General features: G+C 39.3%; 1 protein-coding gene across 1 annotated transcript; it reads left to right on the forward strand.

Annotated features, from left to right (window-relative positions):
- The first annotated feature begins 5,244 nt into the window (after nt 1–5,244).
- Nucleotides 5,245–25,607, forward strand: SGPP1 (sphingosine-1-phosphate phosphatase 1). The gene is made up of 3 exons (XM_051621380.1): nt 5,245–6,082; nt 17,699–17,788; nt 19,428–25,607. The coding sequence occupies exons 1-3, from the start codon at nt 5,465–5,467 to the stop codon at nt 19,977–19,979; spliced, it is 1,260 nt and encodes a 419-aa protein (XP_051477340.1). The 5' UTR covers nt 5,245–5,464; the 3' UTR covers nt 19,980–25,607.
- Nucleotides 25,608–26,490: the final 883 nt, after the last annotated feature.

Here is a 26,490-nt window from a genome sequence, read left to right on the forward strand (position 1 = left end):
TGGAACTCTGAGCCCTATTCTGAAAAAAGTACATAAGCAGACAAAATTGAAATCAGGGGATTGCAGCAAGTCACTCAGTTTTATTCCAGTTGGTAAAGTTTTTAGCACAGCAGTCAGAATACCAACAAGAAAGAGGCAAGAACCAAGCCTTTACCCACAGAGAAGAACACAGTTGGACCTTCTCTAAGAGAAGTGCTACACTGGTTCATTAAATACGTCTTTACAAAGATACCTAAATCATAGAATCACATAATGGTTTGGGTTGGAAGGAACCTTGAAGATCATCTAGATCCAACCCCCCTTCCATCAGCACACATTGCTCACTGCCCCAGCCACCGTGGCCTTGAGCACTTCCAGGGATGAGGCACCCACAGCTTCCCTGGGCAACCTGTTCCAGTGTCTCACCACCTACACAGGGAAGAATTTCTTCCTAATGTATTAAGCTAAATCTCTCCTCTTCCAGTTAAAACCATTATTTTTTGTCCTATCACTACATCTTCTCATAAAAATCCCCTCCCCAGCTTTCGTGTAGCCCCTTCAGATACTGGAAGGTGCTCTATGGTCTTTCTGGAGCATTCTCTTCTCCAGACTGAACAGCCCCAACTCCCTCAACTCTTTCTCTTAATCAAATAATTAAATTATTTAATTTCTATTGAAAAAGCTATCACATTAATTCATGAATGGTAACTTGTACAGAGATAAGATGTGTTTTCATACCTTACATTGCTTACAAAGAAATTACTGTGCAACTCAGCAATGACCAAGTACAGCCTAAGTGAGCTGAAAACCCTGCAGAAAGTTCTTCCTCCCAATGCTGAAATGGAACGTCAATACTTCCCCACTGCTCCTTCACTGAGCTATTGCAATAGTTCATACTCAAGACCAAGCTAAAGTACTTGCTGGGTTGTTTTGCTTAAAGTAGGACGTATTAATTGGAAATAAAATACATTTTCTTTTTCTCCCATGTATTTTTCAAGACTTAGAGATAAATAATCTTAGAGATAAATACACTATAGTCTTCTCAAATCTGGGCACTCAACTCACCAATTTATTTCAAAAAGAACAATGAACCTAGTACAACTAGCACATTTTATTAAGTTACACTCAAAATTGTCTAAAATGAAGCTTTCCTCTGACTCTAGGCATCTTTATTTATATAAAAAACCTCAGCAGCATTAGAATAATTATCTCAACAGGAAACCAACCGTTCAAACCTCTACAGATACTCCTTTCTATCCTTCATCATGCTGGAAAATAATTTTTATTCTCTTCACAAAATGCTATCAAAGAGATGTCTTTTGCACAAAAAGGTGACCAGATTCAAGCTTGTTCAGATGATGACAGGAAACAAGTCCCACAATCCTGGCAAATGCCCTGCCACCTGCTCCTTCATTTATATCAGGAAAGAAAAATTGTCTGCCAATGACTCATATATAATGGTCTCAAATTGTTTAAAGCTTCACAAGGCACAACAAGCACCTTAAATACACTGAGTAACCAATGGTCATACAAATAGATGCCAAACAAGATGTTCTGCTTCATAAAGGAGCTCTTGGTTCTGCTCCTGTCACTTGGGCAGGGCAGTGACAGCAGCAGCTGCAAGCAGGAATCTGTACCTCATTTGCCATCGATTCCCACAGCTGTCTTGTCACATATGTACAGCCCGTGGGAAGGTGGCTGCCAGTATGCTGGTTTGCCAGGCATCCTGGAAAATGCATGTGTTACGGGTGTCAAGCTCCACCAGCACTTGCGTGGTAACTGACATGTGCCCAGAACAGCTTCAGGGCCACCCACTGCAGAAAGTACAAAGGAACTAGGAGGGTTGTGGCTGCCCCCTCCCTGGAGGTGTTCAAGGCCAGGTTGGATGAGGCTTGTGCAGCCTGGTCTGGTGGGAGGTGTCCCTGCTCATAGCAGGGGGGTTGGAACCTGAGGATCTTTAAGGTCCCTTCCAACCTTAACCATTCTGTGATCTATGAGACACATTTTCTGGAAAAGCTCAGTTGCAGGGTGAAATCCACACTCCTCTTGGAGTGCCCACTGCAACACTTACTTTAAATGAGCAAAGGTGATTTAAAAGCTACTTCAGCATTAACGTCACATTAATTTTCATACTAATAGTTCAAAGCCAAAGTAAACAAGTTTCAACCACACACACAAACTCTTTCTGCTTGAAGTTACCAAGTGCATACCATAAAGACAAGTCTCACTTTATCCTTGGTAATCACTGAGGATTTTTTTTCCTGGTACAGTTATTCAGATCTCATTCCAGAATTCATCATCAAGTTAATTAACATATTTCAGTTTGTTCTGTGTTTAAGGGGAGATTGTTTGTGGTGTGACTCTGGGAAAATGCACAAAAGAAGACAGCAACTTGTTTTTCAGCTCCTGTCTTTGCATTTTCTTCTCAAGAGCCAGGAAAAAGGGAAGAATGTAAATTAGGAAGCACGTATCTTGCAGGATTAGCAGCACACATTTTGCAGAAGGCAGAGAAATGACAGCACACCTTCCCTTCATAAGACAGAAAAACTGATCATGTACCATTTCAGGCATAGTTTTTTTCATGTTTTTCTGCCAAGCTGCTGATCTGGAATCTTATTTATATTTCATTCTTCCCTCTTCCAGCCATAGCAGCTCCTCAGTTGAGAATATAATTGTTTATATTATTATGCCTCAAGTGAGGTTAATACTAGGATGCAAACATTTGCAACATGCACATACATTTAATATACAATATAGGAAATCTATCAGGATTCATTTGGTGCACTCTGATTCTCTTGGCCTCAAGGCAATTCTACATAATTGACGTCCATGTTGTGAAATATTTCATGGAGGACTAGTATCCAGACTTTATCAGAAATTTTCTTGTAAGGAGCTACTCCTTCAGAAATTCAAATGCAAATGCAGATAAATTTCTCCAAGTAATTTCAGGAGTGTAAATTTAGGAAGCAAAAGGCCTAAAACCTTTAAATACTGTCTTAATAAGTATTTTCTGCAGACAAAAGCTCAATTCATGTCAGCCTTTTTTATAGAGTATAACTGTCTCAAGGCAAAAAAATTGGTTCTAATGCTCATGGTTATGCACAAAAATACCTGCTTCTGGCATTTAAAATTTAAACCAAGATTAACCAGACACTATGTGTATCACAGACCATCAGATTTCAATCTGTAATCATCCAGTAAAATAAAGTTTAACTTCTGCTTGGTGAAAAAAATAATTTTCAGAAATACATCTGATCTTCAACAGAAGACATAAAATGATGGAAAATCCTCAGCTTCTCTTGGGAATGTGTTCTGGTGGTTAACTATGTAAAAATGTGCATTTTATTTCCTATTTAAATATGTCTGGCTTTTGCCTCCAGCCATTACTTCTTATTATGCCTTTCTTCAATAGATTAAAGAGGCCTTTAATATCCCATATTTTCCCCCAGGAAGGTTCCTATACACTACAATTAAGTCACCTCCCAGTCTAGGTAGCTTTTAACAGCCTGAGCTCTTAAAACTTCCCAGTGTAATGCATTTTCTCCAACCTTCAGAACATCTGGTTTCACCCTTTTGCTCTAATTTTCCAGTGTGCTTCTTAAAATCTGAAAGCCAGAACTGTGGATGGCATTGTTGAGGCCAAACATGAGAGGTAAACCAAACAATTTTTTAAATTATTCCTTTGTTTATACATAGGTTAATCCTTTTCTGCCATAGCAGAGTACAGGAGAGCCCTTATCTTATTGAAATCCTTCTCAAGGTTATCACATTCCCAAAAGTGTATTCTATTTTGCTGTTACAGCTTCTACACTTGGTTCCTAAGGTAGTCAGCTATAGATTTGGATGGATTAAAATTCACTAAGCTTAAATGAGATGCTTATATCAACAATTCTTATCCATCTCATCATTATTTAGGACTCCATTCACTCTGCAGCAAGTTCAGATCTGCTTCCAGATCATTGCTAGAAATGTAGTACAACATAGAACATACTACTGGAGCCTCTTTAGACAATATCTCTTTCACCTAAGTTTTCCAACAGACTTCTTCTTCAGATCTGGCAGCAAATTCCATTTGCCTGGTTTATTGACACTGCATGAACCCAGTGTGAATGAGAACATCAAGCAGCACTGAGCCAAGTGCCTCCCCTTAACAACATGAATAGCTATTTTTACTAAAATACTGCGGAGAATTGTATTATATTCCTTAATTTCAACGTTGTATTTTAAGAATTCCACATCAGATTTTCTATTATGGTTAGGACAGCTATAAAGCCAACTACTTGGGTCATATTGTCCACCCTTTTCAAAAATGGCACAAACCAACAAATTTATCACTTGTTCAACCTCCTAATTTTAAGGGAAGATACAGATACACTGGAGTATTGGCATGCCATAGATCAGCATCAGATGGACAGGCATAAGCAGCAGAGACCACCAGCGACCAAAGCTCGCATGTCTCACAGCACTTCCAGGATGGAAACCCCCAGCAACGGTGGACTTTCAAATCACCTGATTGCCACTTTTTCTGGTCCTGCCGAACTTTAAGCCGTGGACACCCATCCACGAGGAGACGTGGAACCTACTCCCGACTACTGAGAGGCGGGAGAAAGCAGGCCCCCCTTCCCTCACACCCCCAGGAACCTCCACGTTCCGCGTTCCTGTGGGTAACTCACGACCTCCATCACGTAACCAGCTAAGCCCACTCAGTCCGTGTTTGAAACCAGCCCTCCCTCCCGTGTTCACAGCACCATGTGGGCTTCTGGGGTCGATCAGGGCAGCGGGCAGGGCAGGGGAAGAACGGGGCAGGGGACGGGGCAGAGGCAGCCAAGCGCAGGCCTTGGGAGTGCTGATGCCAGACGCGGCGACTGAGGGGTGCAGCAGCTCACCCTAAGTCAACAGCGAGGACAACGATCTCGCCGAGGACCGCCCGTCCCGGGGCCCGGGCACCCGCCGCCCGCCCCGCGCCAACGGCCGCCTCCGCACCGCGCGCTCGAGGCCGAGGCACGCCGCCCGCCGCCTCGCGCGAGGCCGCGCTCTGATTGGCTGATCCGCCGCTGGGGGCGGGATTGGGAGAGCGCGCCGACCAATCCGCGCCGCGAGGAGGGTTCCCGGCGAGGGGGGCGGGGGGGGGCCCTCCCGCGCGAGCAGGCGGTGTGCGCAGGCGCGGCGCTGGCGGCGGGGGCAGGACGGGCCCGCGCTCGGGAGGGAGCGAGCGGGGCCGGGGCCGGGGCCGGGGCTGAGGCGAGGGCGGCGGCCCGGGCTGGGGAGAGCCGGGCGTCGTCGGGCGGTGTCCGTCGCTCCGCCAGGGCCCGCCCTCGAGCGGGGTTCGTCTCTTTCTCCCCCCCTCACCCGCGGCGCGCACCGGAGCCTCCATCCCTCCGGTTGCCCCTCAGGCGAAGCCCCCTCCGTTGCCCGCCCGCCGGCCCCGGCAGCGCCTCGCCCCCCCCCTCAGCCCGTTCCTCGCGGGTGGCTTCGCCCGCTCGCCATGGCTCTCTGCCGCCGCCTGGCCCGGCTGGCCGCCCACCTGCAGGACCCGCGGAAAGTGGCCGCCTTCCAGCGGCTGTGCGGGGTGGAGGGGCCTTCGGGCTGGGCCGACCCGGAGCACCGAGCCGGGGGCGTGGGGCCGGTGGTTAACGGCGGCCCCGCGGCGGCGGAGCGGGCAGGAGAGCAGGAGCATCCAGCTGGGAACGGGAGCGTGCCCGGCGGGGCGGGCCCCCCGGAGCGGTGGAGGAGGAGGCCGCGCCGCAACTCCCTGACGGAGGAGGACGGCAGCCAGGAGTTCGCCACCCGCAGCCGCTTCCTCTACTATCTCTTCAGCCTGGGCACGGAGCTGGGGAACGAGCTCTTCTACATCCTCTTCTTCCCTTTCTGCATCTGGAACTTGGACGCCTGGCTGGGCCGGAGACTTATCATCATCTGGGTGTGGGTGATGTACCTGGGGCAGTGCACCAAGGATGTCATCCGCTGGCCGCGGCCTGCCTCCCCGCCCGTGGTGAAGCTGGAAGTCTTCTACAACTCCGAGTACAGCATGCCCTCCACCCACGCCATGTCGGGCACTGCCATCCCCCTGGCTCTCCTGCTGCTCAGCTACGGCCGCTGGCAGGTAATTCTCGCCTCCGTGTCCTCCGTGTGTTTTCCATCCCCGAGGCTGTGACAGGCTTGACTTCTTTTGAGGGGAGAGTGGGGCTCCGTTTGGGTAAAATGGGAGATTCCTGTCTTCTCTTCCTCCCCTCCCCCTGTTTTTGAGGTTTGTCTGTCAAAGAAAAGAGTGTGCTCAGGTAAGAACTGTTGCAGTAATTCTGCCTTGTGAGTGGAAGTTCTGCTGACTTTGTAAATCGTTAGCTTAGTGCACATTGAAAGTCTGCTTATCAATCTGTAATTTTTTTTTAATGAGGGTTTTTCCGACTTATCCCTTGTAAAGTGAGTGCTTGCACAAGGTTTGGACAGGCATCTGATAATTTACCAGGCATTTGATTTTACTATTTGGTGGAGAGCCAGGAACTAAAGGACTTTTTGATGATCCTTCATTGCTTCGAGTCACTTTGTAGCTCGAGTCAATTTGTAGCTTTTAACCTTTTCTTTGATGCTGTCTTTTAGTTTAATTACCCATAAACTGGAAATGATTTCTGTTCTGAGGAGTAGATATCCTTCCGGATGATTTTCCAGCTATTAACGTGCTAATAATTATCAGGGACTGATAATCCCGTATCTCTTCAGCACCTTCATTCAGCAAAATGTGAAGATCTGCCTATTGCACTTTGGGTCAGCAAATGGGTTAAAATAACGCTGCAGATCATCTGGTTGACGCGGGCTGAGACATGTGCTTCTGCACTTGCTGTTACCGGTACGACTGACGGTCAGAGCCCGAAAGAAAGCACAACACGCATTCAGCTCTCTAAATCACCGCCCCGATTTCAGTAGTTAATGAGGGAGGAGGCTTTCCCGGACAACAAATGTTCCACCTAGGGTTTTGAGGGCTCCGTAATGTTCGAGGAGTTACGCAGTAAGTCTGCTCTTAAGTTGCTAGTGCTTACAAATTCTTGTTGTAGTACCTGCCTATTTAAAGTCAGAAGTATGTAATTTTGGCAGAGAGAGCTCTCTTTTTAAGCTTTACGCAGGGGCTGAGCTCTTGTATTCTCAGTTGCTGTTAACAATCACCAGTTGTTTGCTGTCACAGTGTGGCGCTTTGTGGGTTTTTCTCGGCATAGAGTAGGGGTGCCTGAGAGGAAAGTAATAGAATTATGGAATGGTTTGGGTTGGAACGGACCTAAATTACAACCTAGTCGAAAGTTAGGGGGTTTATTTGTCCCCTCTTTAACCGAAGTTTATGTATCTGCTTATGCAAGGTGCTAACAGTGTGCCCAAAAGAAAGCTGCTGAGGATTTATAGTCTCTGCTAGGAAAATGTGAAGTATCACTTTCTTAAAGAGTTGTGCAAGCATCAGATAATGTCATGCTTTGTGGCTGATTATGAAATAAATATCTGGCGTTCTGTCGCTGAGGTGCTTAATCTTACTGTTGTTGTGTGTGTTCTTTTAAAAAAAAATAGTGCAATCTGAATATTTGATTATTACTTGTTAGATGTGTGGGGCTTGTGTCAGTTGAAGAATGAACTGGATTGTTATATTTCCTTGCATGTGGGAAACCTCATTTAGTAGTATTAGTTGATTAGCTTTGCACAGACTGATGTCATGTGTGCAAAGGAGAACCCTGCTTGACTTACAGAACCAGCAAACTGACAGTGTTGAAACGGTGTTTTTGCCAGGGAAACAAGTTCAATCTTTGGTTTGCCAATCCTGCAACTGTGGTCTGTGAAATACTGTACTAATTGACTAAACATTTATAATGAATGCGTACTAAGAAACCGTAAGCATTCAGCCTTGTTGTTACTCATTTAGAACCATGCTTAAGAAATGAGGAAGCAAGCTGTTTGAGACTTCATTTTAACTCCTTTTTCATGTGAAACGAGTATAACACACCTCTCTGAAACCAACTTCTACCATTTCAAAATATTAATTAAAAAAAAAAAATCCCTTCTGATTTGTAAGTTATTTCCGAGTGTTAATCAAAAGTTAACGTATGGCATTTTGAAAATCTTTTTGAGTCACCTCTAAAGACAGTGAAGTGTTCACCTCATGCTTCTGCTGTTCTCCATAGTTCACTTGCATTGTAAAGGAGTACAAACTATATGACCCATTTTTTGTCATGCTTTTCTGAAAATAGTTGGGGTTAAAAAAGACTTCTTAGAAAGCTATTAAGAGTAGAAGAGCGTCTGCAAGAACTGATTTTTATTAAATTATGCGTATTTATCAATATATGCAGATAGTTAGATTTTAACTTTTGGGCCAACGTTTGGGTACTGTCTTTCTATATATTCAGTGTAGGCAAGAAGTGCAGAGACCTTGATCATGATGGGTCCATCTCTTAGGACTGTTTATTCAGAAACATCATAGTGGAGCAAGACTAAATGTGAGCTTGGATCTAGGTATAACTCTTTGCAGGGCCTTTTATTCTGGAATACAGGTAACTTTAATTGAGTTGGTCAAACTGAAGTTTGTACTAAACCAAAGAAAGCCACTCTTGCTCTAAAAGAGGTTCCTCCACTGAGAAGGGAATCACTTTCCTGTATAGTTTATTTGGAGTTTGCTTTAATTGGGCTATGACTTCCTACTATTGTGTAATAGTGCTTTTCTATCAAAGACAATCTATGATTCCTTCCCTTCAACAACATAGAGAACAGAGCAAATCTGCTCTTGTTTTTTCTGTGCATGGCCCAAATTGTCCATTTAAGAACAATTTTTAAATTCCAGTAGGTTTCCTTTTTAGGTTTTGTGCTTTCCTAGCTTTCAATGCCTATCAGTAATCCTGTTACAGTTGTTTTCCTTTCATGTAGCAGTCAAAAGGATTTTTTATTACACACAGTAAAACTATAAAATTTGCTTAGAAGTGCAATTGCTCAAGTAAAATATTTTCAGAGATGATGTATTTTAAAGATGGCTGTGACAAATTTTCATAATTAGATATTTTGGACATAGGGAATAGTCAATGTAATTGACTTTCAGACAGAAACAAGTCAGAAGTTAAGATAACTGCCTGTTGTGGAATATGAGTTTTCACTTTCTCTTTGTATTATGAGAGCTTGCCTGAAACTTTCAATTCTACTTGCATAATCTTTATATATTTATTTATTTAATATTTTTAATCTCAGCAGGGATTTAAGTTGTTTCAAAGACATTTCAATAACCTTGAAATAGAATGCTGATGCCAAAGACTCATAAGAATTTAGGAGTATTATAGAATCATAGAATGGTTTGGGTTGGAAGGGACCTTAAAGATTGTCTATTTCCAAACCCCCTGCATGGGCAGGGATGTTAATATTTTTCTTTCCATCTTTGAAGCTCTGATACCCGAAAGAGGAGGACAAACACTTAAAAGACAGTAAGGTTTTACATCTTGATATGGTGTAGGAAAAGCTATACTTTATCACATGGGGGAAAACCTGCTTTCTTTGAAATATTGACAGTTTGAGCCAGGCTGGTTTATATTGTGTCCTAAAAGGGGGAGTAAGAGAGAGTGTGAGCTGCTATTTATCTACAAAATCCCCAAAAGCCTCTGGCTGAGACTATTAGAAAAAGTATTTTTTATATTTAGAAATCTTATTTGTATTTTAAAATAGATTTGATTACTTTGAACTGCTGACTTTAAATATATATATATATCCACACATGTTTTATTAGAAACTTTGGTTTAGAAACATGGTACTTTAGTTAGGATGGTATCTGACTGTGTCAGAACCCCAGTGTTTTATTTTGAGGAGAAGAGGGGGGAAATCATCAGTGAGACAAAATATTCTTTATTCTCAGAGTTCCTCCAGGATGTAGCAGTAGTTGTCTGCATTAGGAAGTGATGGGTTTGCTCTCCTTCCTGAGCTTTGCATTAATGAGCTGAGTCAGGAGCTGCTGACTCTTGCTGTAGGCCACTGAATGAACTTTGTTAAGTTGATATTCAGCAGGAGCCCAGAGCCTTGTTTGATGAGTAGCTGGCCTCTGTAACTACATTAACCAACATTGTCTGAATGGGTTCATGTTCTGAAACAGTTTAGATCACTAAATATGACAACATTGTCCTCCTTATGTACTTGTCTGTCCATGTTTTATATGCAGATTCTGTCACCAGTGACTGTCTTTCCACCTCACTGATTATAATGACCTTAATAAGCACTACTGCTGAACCCCCAGAAGAGTGCATCCATTCTGTAATGGTTTCCTTGACTAACATGCCTAAAACTATTTTTCAGTTTTCATTTACTTAGTGCTCTACTGACTCCTCACAGTACCAATAGCGTAAGAATGTAAAAAAAATCTTTCCAGAAGTGTTTGATCCACACCTTTTCTTTTGTCAACCAAAGATGATCAGTCTAATCAAATGAGATGATCCGACAGGATCTGTATTGGAATTTCACAGGGATCTACATTGTTCTGTGATTCTGATTGACCACTACTAAATAGCACCTCTAGAATTGTCTGCTTGCCCTTTCATTTCAAAAGGCTGACTTCCCTCAGTTCCCCACTGAGGACGGGGGATAATTGGTTATTGGGATTGGATGAGCAGGCTAGTCACAACACTACTACAGTGAGAATTCTACAGAAAGTGGTCAATTCTAGTTTTAAGTATCTGTCCTTGTTGAAAGATGTAACGATGAAACAGGCAGCTACACATAGGAGGCAATCCCTTGTATACAAAGTCTGTGTGTAAGAACAAGAACAAACTTCTTTCAGAAAGAGATGCCTCAGCTTTCAGAGAAGCCCAAGAGGTGTGTGCTTGTCTAATTGATTTTTTTGCATGTGTTTCTTAAAATAAATAATCAAACAAAAACTCTCTTGACATGAGAAGCATAGCGGAAGGAGTGATCTGAAACCCAGAGTTGCCCACACAAATAAGAGGGATGGGGATTTGGAGGGACAGCATTGGCCTTGTGTATTTGAGTGGTAAGACCTTTTGTGGGCCATATTAATGTCTGTAGTCTCAGACCTTCAAATAGAGTCTGTTGCTTAAGCCTGAGAAAATGTTTTGCAGAAAACCTATTTTTTAGGTGTGGGGGGCATAAGCAGAGTAAGCTGTAGGTGGTTCTTGTTGGGTGTCTTCAGGGAGGGATTTTTTTGTTGTTGTTATTACTGTAAGGAAAAGAAGAAACAGGCTTAAATTCCTGTTGTAACCCTTGGATTCCTTTTCAGATGCTGTGTGGTAGAGAACTAACCCTTTTAACTGCCTGCAGTGCTGGCATTTAAATCTTTATCTTGGAATTTAAAGAAGGGATTCTTGTGGTGACACTTAACACTTTCAAATTGTTATGCTGTGGAAGAAAGAAGGAAATAATTGATAAATGTAACTTAACCAGTGTTAATTACCACTTAGACTCTTCTGAAAAGACAGACTTTTGTCTCTTTATTTTTCCTAAAATGACTCAAAAGTGGTATTTCCTTTTAAATCATTCTCTTCTCCCTTTTCTGCTCCCTCTAAAAAATCGTTTGTGCTGTGCTTTTTATACTTCTCTGGCCAACCAGTGTCCTGTAAAAATTGATTACGGTTTTTCATATGACTATTGCCAACACCTAGCCTAAACATCTTATTAAAAGCATGATGCTGCAAGTGCTTCTAGGATTCATTTAGCGAATTCTGGCCCAAAACAATTGTCTCAAACTCAAGCTGAACTTCTGAGTTGTTGTAATATTAAAAAAAGGTAATGGAGTAATACCATAGAACATTGAAAACATTAGGAAATTAGTTTGGAACTCCTTGTGGATGCTGAAGATTTCTCCAGTGTAGAATGTGCTTTTAAAAAATAAAGAAACAAGCATTTAGAGCGTGTTTTAAGTATGTTCCATTATGAAAGGAGGCATTTTCTGACCTAGGTCAAAGCTTTTAGGACAGATTGTTTCCTTATGAGCATTTTTAAACAATGGTTATGTTACTAAGACACTTGGCAAAAAGTCAGATTAAGGGGAGGGAGGAGGATAGGCACTTCAGGGAAACATTTTCCATGTGATCCAGTCAAAAGCTTGCAAGCACTTTTTGGAGGATGTACTAGAATAAAATGGGAATTTCCCATTAAAAACATAAGGCAAAAAAATCTCTAAGATTTACTGGGTCTAAGTCTGCTATTCACTGATATTTTCCAGTGAATAGCTGGAATTACTGGAATTCAATTTAATTCAATAGAATTCAGTTTAATTTATTAAAACAAGAGTCTGGATGCGGGAACAAAATCAAGGCCTGCAAGATGATGAGTAGTCTACTCAATTAACTTCATTCCTAGCTTTTCTTTAACATAATATGTGACTTTAAGAAACCAATTAACCCTTTAAATCCTTTTTCTAATAACATGCTTGGTGATCTTTCCCTTAGTTATATACATTAAAACTGGGACACCTTTCTTAATGGATGTACTTTCAGAGAAACAACCATTCAAGCATTTACAAGCCAAAATGTCAGCAAAGGTTTTTTTTTAATCTGTATGTTGCATTTGTTTCTATCTCCAATCTCTGCCTTGTTGTTAATTCCATCTACTTCCACCTCATCTTCTAATGTTGGATTTGTGCTACATGCTTATGTGTATTATCAAAGTTTTATTCCAGCCCTTGGAAAAATATTTGTGGAAGCTGGATATCACTGGTTTGATCTAGTATGGAATGTGGGATACTTATGGAGAAAAGTGCCAGGTTAACGTTGGTTTTATGTGTGATTTTTGAAGTTCAGAATGAGTACTGTGGGAGTGTCTTTATTTTTGTATAAGGATAAGATTTTCAAATCACAAGCTGTTTTTAGTTATTTAGAAAAAAGAAGGGATTCTGCAGTTCAATCAATGCTCCCCATACACAAAATTGTTGAGGTGGCATGGTAACTATGGAGGTATAATGGATTTTTTAGGATATACATGGGATGGTCTTACTGAGGGCATGGAGGCAGGGTTTGAGATGTTTGTGTCTAAAATGAGCTGTTCCTGCATATCTGACTCTTTTAAGTGACTCTTGAGTATGGTCAAGAATGAAGGTATGTCAATTCTGTTATTAGAAAGAAGAAGCTGAGAGAATGAAACCTGGTTTTCATGAGTATCTTTTGACAACATTTCAGACCCTAATCTGAAAAGGAGGTATGATACCAGTCTGCCTTCTGATGCCTAAATGAGGAGGAATAGCAGTGAACTGGGGAAGAGGGTAGAAGTGAACTTGGGATCTTTTGTCCTTTGTAGGTCTGATTTGGCATGCAAGGAACAGTGGAGGTAAAAGTGCTGGAATTTAGCAGTCTTGCTTTAATATCTCTAAGTAGAGAGTGTCAGTGTCTATATACACAACTGTATAAAAAAGATCTAAAAGTCTGTAAATCAAAGGTAATTGGTAACTGTCAACTTTCAAAATTGTGAATGCAGTGTACTCCAAAATAAGAGACTGAAGCAAACACCAAAAAAATGAGTACTATAGCTTTTGTCCATGAACACTTGAGATGAGTTTTATTAAGGTTTTCACACTAACCTTCCATAAAATATCCCTATTTTAATTAGAAAACATTGTAAAAGCTGTTTGGCTTTTTCTTTGAAGATTAATTTGTGAATGGAAGAGAAACTTTGCGAAATCCACTATTTACTGTAGAGCAGGGCTTATAAGAAATGTTAAGACTCTTAAGGCACTCTGTTGATAGAAGATATTTGGTATTTGGGAGGATTTTGTATGCCTGCTCAGTGGGAGGTTGCAGATATACCACCATGGTATCCCAAATGTGTATATGCAAGACATGCAGTTATTTTATTTGATGAAACATTTACAAAATGCTTGCTGGTGCCTCAATACTGCATTATTTTCAGACAATAATTTGGAAGTTAATTTATGGTATCAGCTTTTTTTAATAAGGACCAAGGTGATGCCCCCTGTTGGTGTTATGACTTGGCAAGCTCCTGAGCAGTTGTCTTGCTGAGCTAAAAGGTGTGTGGGAGTGCTAATTTTCTCTTTTAGTCACCTTATATACTTATTCCTACATGTAAAGACAAAATATGTGGTTGTTTTATCACCTCAAGGCAGATCTTAAGCAGGTGCTACCAGTTTAGTGTTCTAGGAATTCTCAAACCCAGTGGCTGCTTTTAAATGGTATGAGTGAAAACAGGCCAAGGAGGAGACAGGGTGTTGTGCTTTATTTGTGTTGAAGCAGAAGAGGCCAGTGAACTCTGGAGCCCCAAAGGGTACGCATGGCTTTGTGATGCTCAGCAGGTGGGTACAAGGGTTGTGGGAAGAAAATAAGATCAGTTATGTGGGCAGTGCCGAGTGGTATGGATATAGCATTGGAAAAAAATCAGAACAGATCAAGGTTAAAATATTTAGCTCAAATGTTCTGTACTTTATACATACATAAAAATGTCTTCATCTAAACTGATAGTTATTTTACTGACTGATAAGTAAGCTTCAAACATAAACTGAGAGTTATCCAAGCATACTGGTTACATAGGGGAAATGTGAAGGAGAATGCTTCGTGTGGGAATTAATCACAAAAATTGACTTAACAGTTGTATTATGGAATATTATTCTGGAGGAAGTTAGAAAAAATTTTTCAATCTTCTGCTTTTTCTTATACTGGACTGAATACAGTGAATAAGCTCTCTTGGGTAGAAAGAACTGGGTTTAGGACTTCTGTGATTATTGTTTTAATGCATTAAAAATACCATAAATCAGCATGTGCCTAATACTTGCAGACACATTTGTGGACAGGTTCTGCTAAAACTATTAAGAATTATTTGTCTGGGATTAACTCAAACATTCTTCATTACTGTAAGAATATATGAATCAGGGTTAAATGTATAATTGGCTTTTTATTGGGGATATGATGGGACATGTTTGGGCTCTTGGATACTGTTGCTTTGCTACACAGGAACTAAACTAACGAGTTTTTTCAAGTGTTTCAGTGGAAATTTGTTCTCAATGCTATTAAAAACAGAGTGAGATATGACAGAGTCAAGTATTCTTTCCAAAATTTTATTCAAAGTTGGAGTTTCTGACAGTTTCCTTCTTCCTCAAACACCCCTCCCTGGAGAGTTCTTAACTGAGAACCAGCATTAATTTTAATTTCCAGAATTTATCCTGCTCTCCCTGCTACTTTCAAAGACCTGCCCAGGACTCTTAAAACAAGACTCCACATACAGCTTTTTCTTCATACTCCTTGTTCTTTGGGTCTTGCTGTTTGGCTTCTCTAAGCTCTTCTCCCTTACAGTCCTAACTTCTTACCCTTGGTATCATTAGCTGCTATAGCCTGCTGAGCCTGGCACTTCACTGGGCTTCCTGCTAAAGCTCCAGCTTCTGTTTCTGTCAGCTATTTCAGAAACACAGGGGAAGTCTTTATTGAAGAAAAGCCTTACCCCTAGTCTTTATTGAAGAAAAGCCTTACCCCTGATTGGAGCCTGAAAACACAAAAGATGTGTGCCAGGAAAAATGAGTGGATGTAGAATATCAAGTGAAATGGATTAAAACTGGAAGAGGGGCAATTTAGGTTAGACATTAGGAAGAAATTCTTTAGTGTTAGGGTGGTGAGACACTGGAACAAGTTGCCCATGGGAGTTGTGGAAGCCCCATCCCCGTGAGTGTTGAAGGCCAGGTTGGATGGGGCTTGGAGCAACCTGGTCTAGTGGGAGGCGTCCCTGCTCATGACAGACGGTCGGGACTAGATGATCTTGAAGGTCCCTTCCAACCCAAACCATTCTGTTATTACAGTTTGAAACTTTTGACACACCTGTGAACACATGCAAGGTCACTCTATCACCCAGTAAATGTTCTGGTCAAGAGGTTTGCATTACTTCTGGAGGTAGTACATCTTCCCTTGCTAGTCTCTGACAAACAAGAAGTCAGTCTTCAGGCTTTCATCTTGGGGAGCAGGTAAAGGGGTGCTAGAAGCTCCCCTTTACCTCAGAGGAAACAGGGTATACCTATCCCTGTAGATACAGCATTTTTGCCTTGGTAGCCCTCTGAGGGAAGAGTGAAGCAGCACCAGGCAGGAAGACTGGCTTGAGTGTCTTCCCAGAGCAGGGACCATTAGTTCCACCCTGAGGTCCATGGGGGCTACACTTGCAACGTGTTCTGGTGGTGTAGCTCAGGGTACAAGGATTACTTTCGTGGCTGCTATTTGATAACTCTGCAGTCATGTCTTGAGTGAGACCCTAGTTACTGGGTTATTGCCTATTAATAGCAGAATTCTGAAAGACAGGATACAGAGTTTGTTCCTTCATCATTTCAGTTAGAAATTAAGTACATAGTTTTGATTAGGTACAACTTGTAGATGAATGTAGTAGAAATTGAGAAAAAAGTTGTAACAGGAATTAAAGTTTAAACCAGATGTAGCACAACTGTGAGCTGGGCATTTAGAACTGATTTTTATGTGAAATCTGTTTCTTACATGAAAAGTAAGCTTCCCAATTTTGTTAGCTGGAGAAAATGTTGTCATCTTCACATGGTCCTGGAGCATTCAAAGAATCTTGGGATAATGCAGAAGACTGATAATCTTTTCTCAAAATTTTCATTGAAAGACTTGATTTAGAAGCTTGTCAATCTGCTAAGTGACCTTCTTGAAGGACATATAACTTCATATACTTTTTTTTCTATACTTTCTATAGTTTATTGGATATTCTACCCTGCAGGTTACTCATAAAAAGGAGTAAGGGAAACTACAGGAAAATTGCCTGTAATTCTTAGGTTTTATTCTGAGATTGGAGACTGCCTGTTTATACTGAAAATGTTTATCATTGCTTTCCTGTGGGAAGTGCAGCATTTTTGGAAACATGCCATTTTGTCTTGTGACTGCTTCTTTTATAGAACTAATAATTATTTTTAATACTGAAAAAAAGAAGCTGTATCCTGTCTTGAACAACATTTTGCAATAAGGTACTGGGGAATTATTTCTTAGTGTGTTGCAAGATGTGAATTAGAAGACTTATATCCAAAGCCTAAAAAGTTAAAATACTAAATTTCAGCACATGCTGACATGAGTTTATTAAAACAAACTCTTTTCTTCCAGGTAAACAGTCCTTATTAATAAAAAATACTGAAACAATTGGAAAGCATTATTTGATGAGTTTTGTGCAACAAACATTGATTGTAAGAGGAAATTTATATGGGTTTGTAAAGAACAAAAAAAAATATTGCTATTCTAGGTGTTCCATACTGATGCTCAGAGAGTCAAGGATTGCAGAAACTTTAAAACAGCGTGTAAGGAATTGAATTAATTTGTAAATTATTAAGAGTTGTTCCTTTTCAGGAGAAAGGTGAAGCTATTAAGTTCTACCTGGATAATTTTTAACATTCAGTGTAAAACTTAGAGTTTATAGCACAAAGCTTGTCTCTACCCATACTGACAATTTGAAATATCATAACATGGCAGGATTGCTACAGAGATCTGTACCACTTAAAGCTGCTTTGCCTGAAAAGATATGACCAGGTCCTTAAAATTCATATGTGAATGCAAAGGAAGAGGACAAACGAAAAGTTTGACTTAATAATGTTTTGACTTGAGGAGAAGTGGACTTACTTGAGGTGGTCTGATAGGCTTGGGTAGGCTAGGGCAAGGAAAAAGGTAAGCATAAGTTGCATGAATTGGAATTAGTTATAGAATTATTATAGTGTGATTTAAAAAAAAAAAAAAAAAATTCTCTTCCAGATTCTAATACAATTTCTCCGTTTTTTCCCTGCCAGTATCCCCTTATATTTGGACTGATCCTTGCATTCTGCTGGTGTTCTTTGGTTTGCTGTAGTCGAATTTATATGGGAATGCATTCAATTTTGGTAAGAAATAATCCTACTAGCCTTCTATTTTAATGTTCTGATTTTATAAATTTTCATCACACTTAAGTTTTTATGGTGCAGTAATTATATATAATTTTCTTTAGAATGTCCTACCAGATAAGAACAGAATAGTTACATCTCTTAATGTCCAGTTGGGTTCCGTGTCAACTACTCAAAGTATGTGGATTTCAGAGTGCCATCCTAAAATGCTAGGATTTTAGTTACCAAAGTTTCTAAAGAACTAAATGGCAAAGTTGTCATCTTTGAAAAACAGTTTTTAATATGGATTTAAAAAAATAAAGTGAAACACAAATGCATGCAATGTAAAAATGGTAAAACAAGAACACTCCAAAATCATAATCAGAATGTAAGACCACTGATAAGGATGGCTACAGATCACTTGCTAGGAGGAAAGCTAGGCAGAAAACAGTAAGCCTGGTAGCAAGTAGTAAATCTGGCAGATGAACGTAGTGTAACAGGAGCATGTGAAAATAAGGCAGCTCAGAAAACCTGAATGATATATTTGCATTAGTGGTTAGGAAGCTTCTGAAGTCAAAACCAGTTGTGTGGACGACAATGGGATGAACTGATGTTTCAGCTGATAGTGTCAGCTGGCAGGTAATGTCTTAAGGAGTCATGCAAAAAAACGCCATGCATATTATCATGCATGCAACCATGCAACATCAACTATGCAACAGTTTCATACCTGAATCCTCTGTAGTGTTTGATATTAAATTCTGACTTTCATAACAGTCAGTTATGTTAGAGCTTTTATTAAGCATTCAGTTAGTGAAACTGAATAAAAATTATAGCTTATAAGGAAAAGTTAAGCTTGTGAATGAAGGTGGTTTCATTTCTAGTGCTTGAATTTCTAAAAAGCCTTCCACAAATTCCTTCTAACAACTAAAGGTGACAAAAGTTGCAGATAATTCTATAAACTGAGTGGTTAATCAACAGTAACTGAAAGGTAATGCTAAATTAAAAGTTAATTAAAATAACCTTTTAATTAAGACACTAAAACCAATAAGAAAACCAAAAATCAACTATGAAGCCACAGAAGTTACCTCTTCCTCTCCTTGAGTAGTCTGAAATGGTTATCCATACTTGCAGTATCTGTAAATCTGAAGCTGGAGCAGAAGGTCTGAGCTCCAGGGGTCCTTGGCTGCCTTACCAGCTGTTGCTGCCAGCGTGTCTGTGTGTTGGCACCTGGGCACTTAGATCTGCTGTTGAGCTGTTCCAGCAAACTAAGTTGGCAGATCATATTTAGCTGGGCTAGCTTTGTGCTGATTGCAGGCTGGAATGCCCCAGTCATGGACTGGGATCACTGTAGCCAGCAAACAGCTTCGTTTGATCATGGATTGCTTGATCACAGCTTTACTGATGATCATTCATCATAGAATTGTATCATATAGAATCATGTGATCATGATGCAGATGTCCTATTAATAGGTGAACAAATGCAGTTTCTTACCTTTAACATAAAAATTATTTAATCTTGCACAGCAAATGAGAAAAGGTGGGAATCCCCAAGTCGCTTTTAGCAACAGAGCAACTAGGCTTGTCTTTGTGCTAATGTAACTTACATTATTTAAAAAAAATACTTATTACACTAATACTGTATGTTTCTCTTTCTTTCACAGGATGTTATTGCTGGATTTCTGTATGCTATTCTCATCTTGGTTGTCTTCCATCCAGTTGTGGACCTGATTGATAACTTCAATTTAACTTACAAATACGCACCCTTGATTATCATCAGTCTCCATTTAGCCCTGGGCATCTTCTCTTTCACTCTAGACACCTGGAGCACCTCACGAGGAGACACAGCTCAGATCCTCGGCTGTGGTGCTGGAGTAGCCTGTGGCTCTCACGTTAACTACCTAATGGGTCTAAAGCTAGATCCTCCTCCCCATACCTTACCTTTATCTCTTTCCTCTCTCACTGTGACTGTGTTTGGAAAAGCCATATTGAGGTTGTTGATTGGAGTCATAGTCCTGTTGTTAACAAAAATAGCCATGAAAAAAGCCACGATTCCACTGGCATGTAGAATATTCCGCGTACCACATGAGGATATACGGAAAGCCAGGCAACGCATGGAAGTCGAGCTTCCCTATCGCTATATTACGTATGGAACAGTTGGGTTCTCCCTCATGTTTATTGTTCCTTGCCTCTTCCATTTTATTGGTCTTTCCTGATACAGTTTTAGCACTCTAAATAGGGAGAACAGAGCTAGTTGCTTTTTGAAGAGGTGCACTAGTTTGCAAAGGGGAGGCCAGCGAGCTTGGCTTTAGCAGGGCCTTCACTCTAACAGCAATACGTAGCAGGCAAAGCATTTAAAGAACTTTGCACATCTTTGGGTATGGTATGGGGCCAGAAGTCAAATATCAGCCCCCAAGAAGTGCTGAACTCTATAAATGCTGTGTCTATAGTCTTATTGCTGTAACAGAGTCTGTGTGTGTATGATGCAATGAATGTATATGGAATGTCTGTTGTTCAGTACCTGCATACACTGACATTTAACAGGTATGTCTGACAGCTGATCAGAAAGCACCATTCATGATCTATTTGCCACTTTGTAGTAATTTATTCAAGTTATTGGACCATAAACTGCTAGATTTGCTTCCCTCGAAGTCTTGCTTCAAGATGTTTCAGCCAATAGGCACTTGTCATGGACCAAACTCGTAATGAGGTTGAATTTTGCTGAAAAACCCAACAGCAGCCTTTTTTTTTAGCCCCCCACCCCCTCTACAAAGTAGTGTCTGGATTGGCATTGGTAGATATCACTAGAGTACATATGATTCAGGTACTGTATTTCATGGTTTAATAATTGTGCCTTTCTGTTGCTAAATTAAGAAATGCCATATATACTGTGATGTAAAAATGCCTAATTTTATTTAAAATCCTACATAATTAGGCAGATATTTTAAAATGTTAGATTGTCCATGTTGCTGGCATGGTTCAAGTTAACCAGCGTACTCAGTTTAGCCTGATCACAATTGCATAAATGAAAAGACCTAAGAATTATGTCCCTAAGTTCAAGATGTTGTAAATGGACAATAATCCCTTTTGTAAGTATTTTTAATGAGTGTTGTAAGTTACTGGAAGAGCATATATTTTTCTGGAGATTGTTTATACAGTGGACAGATAGTCAAAATTAATGACCTAAACATATAAACAATAAAAACATCCCATTCTGCAAAGAAATGGGCTTTTCTTATTCTTCCAAACTAATGTAGAAGATGTAGAAGGACCATTGTTTTTAGATATTCGCTTATAAAATATAATACTTATTCTAGAAAAAAAAAGTATTTTTATGCATTAACATACTGGATTTAAAGGTGATAATCACTCTTATCCAATTTAGATAGCTGTAAGACTAGATAATAATCAAATTTTTAATAATTCTGATAGGCAGATTGTGAGCAGTCAGGACAGCATGATCAGTGCAAACCTGGTTTGTGCGTATCTATGTTTTACTGAATTATTACACACTTTTCAACTTTTCATGATCCTTTTTCCAGTGATGAGCAGAATATGACCCTTCAACTGTAATTTCATACGCCTCTTTTGTGCTTCATTTAGTCTGTGTTAATGTGTTGCCTAATCTGGTCTTTCTGTTAGGAACTGTTGTACTGCAGGAGGAGCTGCCCTGTTGTCTGGCCAGCCATGAATTAGTTTTGTATTGTAGATTTTTTTCAGGAGAAACATAATTTGGTTGGGAAGTAGACTGATTAGCTAGAATACAAAGCTTATGTTTTTTGTCAACAGTATTTGGAACTGGAGGGGGGCTTTTTTTGTGTTGGAGCTCATATCTCCAAACTGTTAATATGTAAATTAACAAAATTAGCTTTGTATCTCTCTCCTCCAGGCAGCCGCAGTTAAGGTACGTTGGCATTAGATGCTGTGAAAAGGTGACTTTTTGGGTGCATTTTTTCTTCAATGCATTCAGAGTGCACCGCTCTGAGCTTATATCAAACTGATGGTGTGTTCAACAGCTCCTGCAGTTGAAAAGACCTTATCTAGTAGAACATGGTTAGCTTGTTTCAGTGCATATTTCTGGATTTGATTTTTCTCCCTGTTCCTCTTTTGCAGTTTAATCCTGAATGTGCAGTAAAAGGTAACTTGAGGGAGGGGTTTCCACTGGTGTGGCTTCACACAATAAGATAGTCATTGGATAAGTAGCTGGGGGAATGTTATACAAAATGCCTTATGCTTAAAGCCCTGACCAAGTGGTGTAGTTCCAATTATATTAAATTAATCTGAGGCATGGTAAATATAATAGGATAACTTTATCTGAAACTTAGGGCATATTCTCCTTAAATATCCTAGTTTTACAGTTTGTAGTGAAAAATGTTTCAATTCTGGCATGGAAGAGACAAGTGAGAAAAAATAATTTTTAAGGTACATATTTGACTTCTAGGAACTTCAGCTTTACAGCATAAGAGCATTCTTAAAGCTGTCTTTTCTAGCTGTGCTTGCTCTGTTTTACTATTAATGGGAAATAAAATCCACTGTGGAAGATGCAGAATGGGTGAAAAAATCATTGCAGGTAGGGCTTTCAAGAGGCTAAGGAAAATAGCACTGTAGCTTATTCTACTGTTAATCACAGATATATATTTTATATTTTTATACATTGGGTAACTTCAAAATGTCATGTTCCATGTACCACATAGTCTAGTACACAGGAAATGTAAATCAGAATGTTTATACAGCACCTTTACAACCCTGTCTCTAAGACTGCAAAAACTTAACTGAAGTTTACATGAAAAAGATTTTACTCTATTTTCATGTTTTGTAAGGGGCTAGGTTCAAGAGGTCAGTTTAGCACAAAATATCATGCAATATGAATACTGTTACAGAACAAAGAATCACCAAAATGCAAAAATTTAAAATCCCAACTTAAGTGTTTGTATTTTAGTATATTTTTGTTAAATAATAAGGTAAGATTCCTCCAAATCAGGCATTACAAAACAGCAGGTAGTACTGGAGCACTTTCTTTGCCCTAAGGTATTCCTAGAGTGGAACACAAAAAATGTTTCTAGTGTGAGCATCAGCTGGTACCAAATCACTTATAAATAAATTTCATACAGCTTTAAAAGGTAGTTAAATGTTGTTTCAGAAAGATAATACACTTGAAACCTTCCACGAAGTGGTGCAAAAACATCTTCATATGTCACTGCTCGTGACTTCCTCAGTTTTGAATTGTCATAAAGAGAGAAACACTAGTACTTTATAGAAGCAGATGTAAACACATTTATTACAGAAAGCTGTGAGTTAAATTTTTTTATTACTGTATGAAAGAAAACCTGCAACTAACAGTCATGTAGAGTGTAATTTGGCACAAAATTCTGTTTTCTAAGAAGCTGAAGACACTCGAATTAGTCTTGGACTGCCTTAAACACAGGAGCAAGATTTTTTCTGACTTGGCCTTCAATCAGAACTAACATATACATTGCATTGTGGGGAAGCTTTAGAAATTAATATTTCAAAAGAAGTTTCATGTTTATTAAAAAAAGCTGTTACTTTTCTGTCCCATACCATGAACTGGGGTTGAAGCATCTTCTGTGTGATCAGCTATGAAGCTCTTCAGTCTCTGATCACATTTGCCTTACCACTTACTTGGCAAATTGGGGAGGGGAAGAAGCTATTTTAAGGTAAATTGGCAAACCAAAGGGAGTTGTATTTTGTTTATCTACTTGGTTTGTTTTTTTTTTTACCAGAACAGTGTTAAATTGTCTGGATTTTAAAAGCTATTTTGCTTTCTTTTGCTACTCTTTTTTTTTTAATTACTGCTTTCAGTATTTTTTACTCAATTTATTGCTTGTTTCCCAGGGAGTGTCCTGAACTTTTTGTAAGCAATTGCTACTTATGTGAAGATTGTAATTTTGAACTTGTAAATACTTAAGGGCTGTTAGTGGCTGTTTGCTGCTCAAATACATAAAAACAAACCTTGCATGCTGTAAGTAAATACATCTGTTGTGCTGAAAGTTGTTGCTATTTCAGTATTTGCTTTCTCAATACAAACTAGAGATTTTTCCACACACAATACATAAGATATTTAATGACTCAGTGGTATGAAGGGGCATTGATGTCTAACTCCTGTTAACTTTACTGGGAGTTCTAGTTCCTTCCATATGACATTGGGAATGAACCCTGACGTGTAGAGGCATCAGTGTGTGTGAAGTGACTTAACCTTCTAAGGTGTAAATGTCCTTCCCTTGCTTTGGAGGTCTGAGAGATTGTTCTTTTTAAAATAATACTTGGCCCAGTTTTCACTAGACTTATAAAGGGCTTAACTAGGAAGCTGTTTCTCAGTAGCTGGAACTGGTTGTACATTTGCAACACTTAATTGACACTTGTCCCTCTGTACTGTGGTTATGCTGAAGGACAAGATGCCAGAGTAATATCAGTAGATAAAATGATGACAGGAGAATTGATTTCTTGCTTATTGTGACTCAATTTACTGTAACTGATTCTTAGGTGGTTTTATTTGGTCTAATGTAGAATGTTTCTGGGTTATACAATTTATTTCTATATTCTACAAAATTACTTTAAGGAAACTTTGACTTTTTTCATGGGAGGAAGTCTCATTGAATGACTTTATGCCAGAACTTTATTCTAGTGGAAAGCTTAAGTGACCTTTTTGTTTCAGAAAAAAAACAACAACTATAAGCCTACTTTTAAAAATACTGTAAATACTGTATTTGTCAGTGGATTCATTGTATCACTAATGTTGATTTTCTTCTTAAAATACTTCTTGAAACAAAGGCAGACAAAGGTTAATTTGGAAACAAAATGTGATGACGTGTGTCAGAGAGGATGTGACTCCTTAGGTGTTCTCTAAAAAGTGAGTATCACATACTGGAGTTGAAGCAAATGTAACTATGCGTTAGTAAAATGTCTTTGCACTCCATTCTGCACCAGAAATAATTTGCATGTTGGTAAGAGTCCAGTTAACAATATGAAGCCAAGCAGTTGGTTTTTGCAGTGTATAATTAGTAACTGTTCCTTTAAGATCAAAGAGTAGAGGGTACATAGGAGAATACTACCTTAAAGATACCATAAATGTAAATAAAAAGTCTTAAGTTGAAGAATTTTTATTCATCTTTAAGCTTTGACTAAATTAGTCACTAAGTTTTTCCCACAACTTTATTTTTGTTAGAAAGTGTAAAGGAAGACAAGGGTGATACTCCTGGAACAGAAATTAGATCTTCAGACAATGATAGATGTCTAAAATATCATAACTGAAGAAGACTAATTCAGGATTTAGCAACCTGAAAAGAGCAAAGTCTGAGGGGGATTTTGTATTAAACTTAATGCACTTAAAAATTATGCCAAAATTTGGCCTATACTTGATTTATATGAAATCTGTAGTACAGTATAGATGTAATATATTGCTTAATTTTTATGTATAGTTTTTTTCTTGTTACGGTATTCCCTATTCCCTGACAAAGCAACTGTTCATAAAATATAAGCCAGCATTGTCTAAGGTCAGGCTGTGTATTAGTAGTATTTCAGGGAATAATGCAGTTGTAACCCCCAGTCTCTCAACCTCTTGGAGAACTTTATTTAAAAAAAAGTTAATTTCAAATGCAAGCCCTGACTTAGTTGAGTATCACATAAATGGTTTCTGTATAACAGTGTACAACTGAAGTTTTTAAAATTAATACATCAGAACTTTTGGTTATATTATCATTAATGAGTTTGTATTCATTGTACACTTTCTGCAGTTGACAACTAATATTTAAACTCATATTGACTGGTAACTGAAGTGTCTAACTTCATCTGCAATGAGTGGGTAATAAACTACTGTTGGATTCAAATGTGTTCTTTTGGTTTTATTCCTTCCTTCCAGTGCTGAGGGACATGTGGGGGACTCATACCACAAGCTAAAGCACTGATTATATAGCAATAATTGCTAGAACAATATTGCCTTTTAAGCTGGGGGCATTAGATGCAAAAGTTTAGGGAAAAGAATGAGAAAATAAGGAAATTGGGTCTTTTTTTTTTCCATTGCCCTAAAAACTGGACTGTTAGTTTCCTATACTAAATACTAAAACAAGCTCTTGATCAAATTGTCTACAAAGATTTAAGTTGTACCTTTCTGTAGCTGTTGTCACATGTTGCACATGAACACAAACATGCTCTTACTGCAACTGACAAGAAGCTTGCTTTCTAGCAAAGTGCCTGCAGTGGGGATGAAGAAATGATTTCAAAGGTTCTGGAAACAATGAAGCTTGGGTTTCCAGTGGGTATCTGACGACTGTTTTGAATAATGGTGCAGGGTTAGCTTAATGAGATAGCTCAGTCCTCATTTGAAATCATAATCCTTACAGAAAACAACCACATGAGTTTGTATTCTGTTGGATCCCTTTCCAGTACCTTTTCACCTCCCGAATCTGCTTTGAAAATTGACCAACTGTATGTTTTTCCCCAAACTATTGAGTAACTACAGATTTTCATGGAATGAAATGTCAGCAGTGTTTTTGCATGAGCTTTGCTTCCTTAGTAAAGCAGACTAATTCCAGAATGCTCTTAATTTCAAATGCTGTGCATTATTGTTTTGCAATGGTCCCAAGATGCTTGAACTGCTATGTAATCTACAGGCATGAGAAAGTTTTATTTTTTTGTATGCATTTTCAGTAGCCTTCAGTTACTTGGAAAAGTGCAGCAAAAAATAAAACACTAGTCAGCATAACTTCTTCT

This window comes from Apus apus, chromosome 5 (genome assembly GCF_020740795.1).
Source record: "Apus apus isolate bApuApu2 chromosome 5, bApuApu2.pri.cur, whole genome shotgun sequence".
NCBI classification, from domain to species: Eukaryota; Metazoa; Chordata; class Aves; order Apodiformes; family Apodidae; genus Apus; species Apus apus.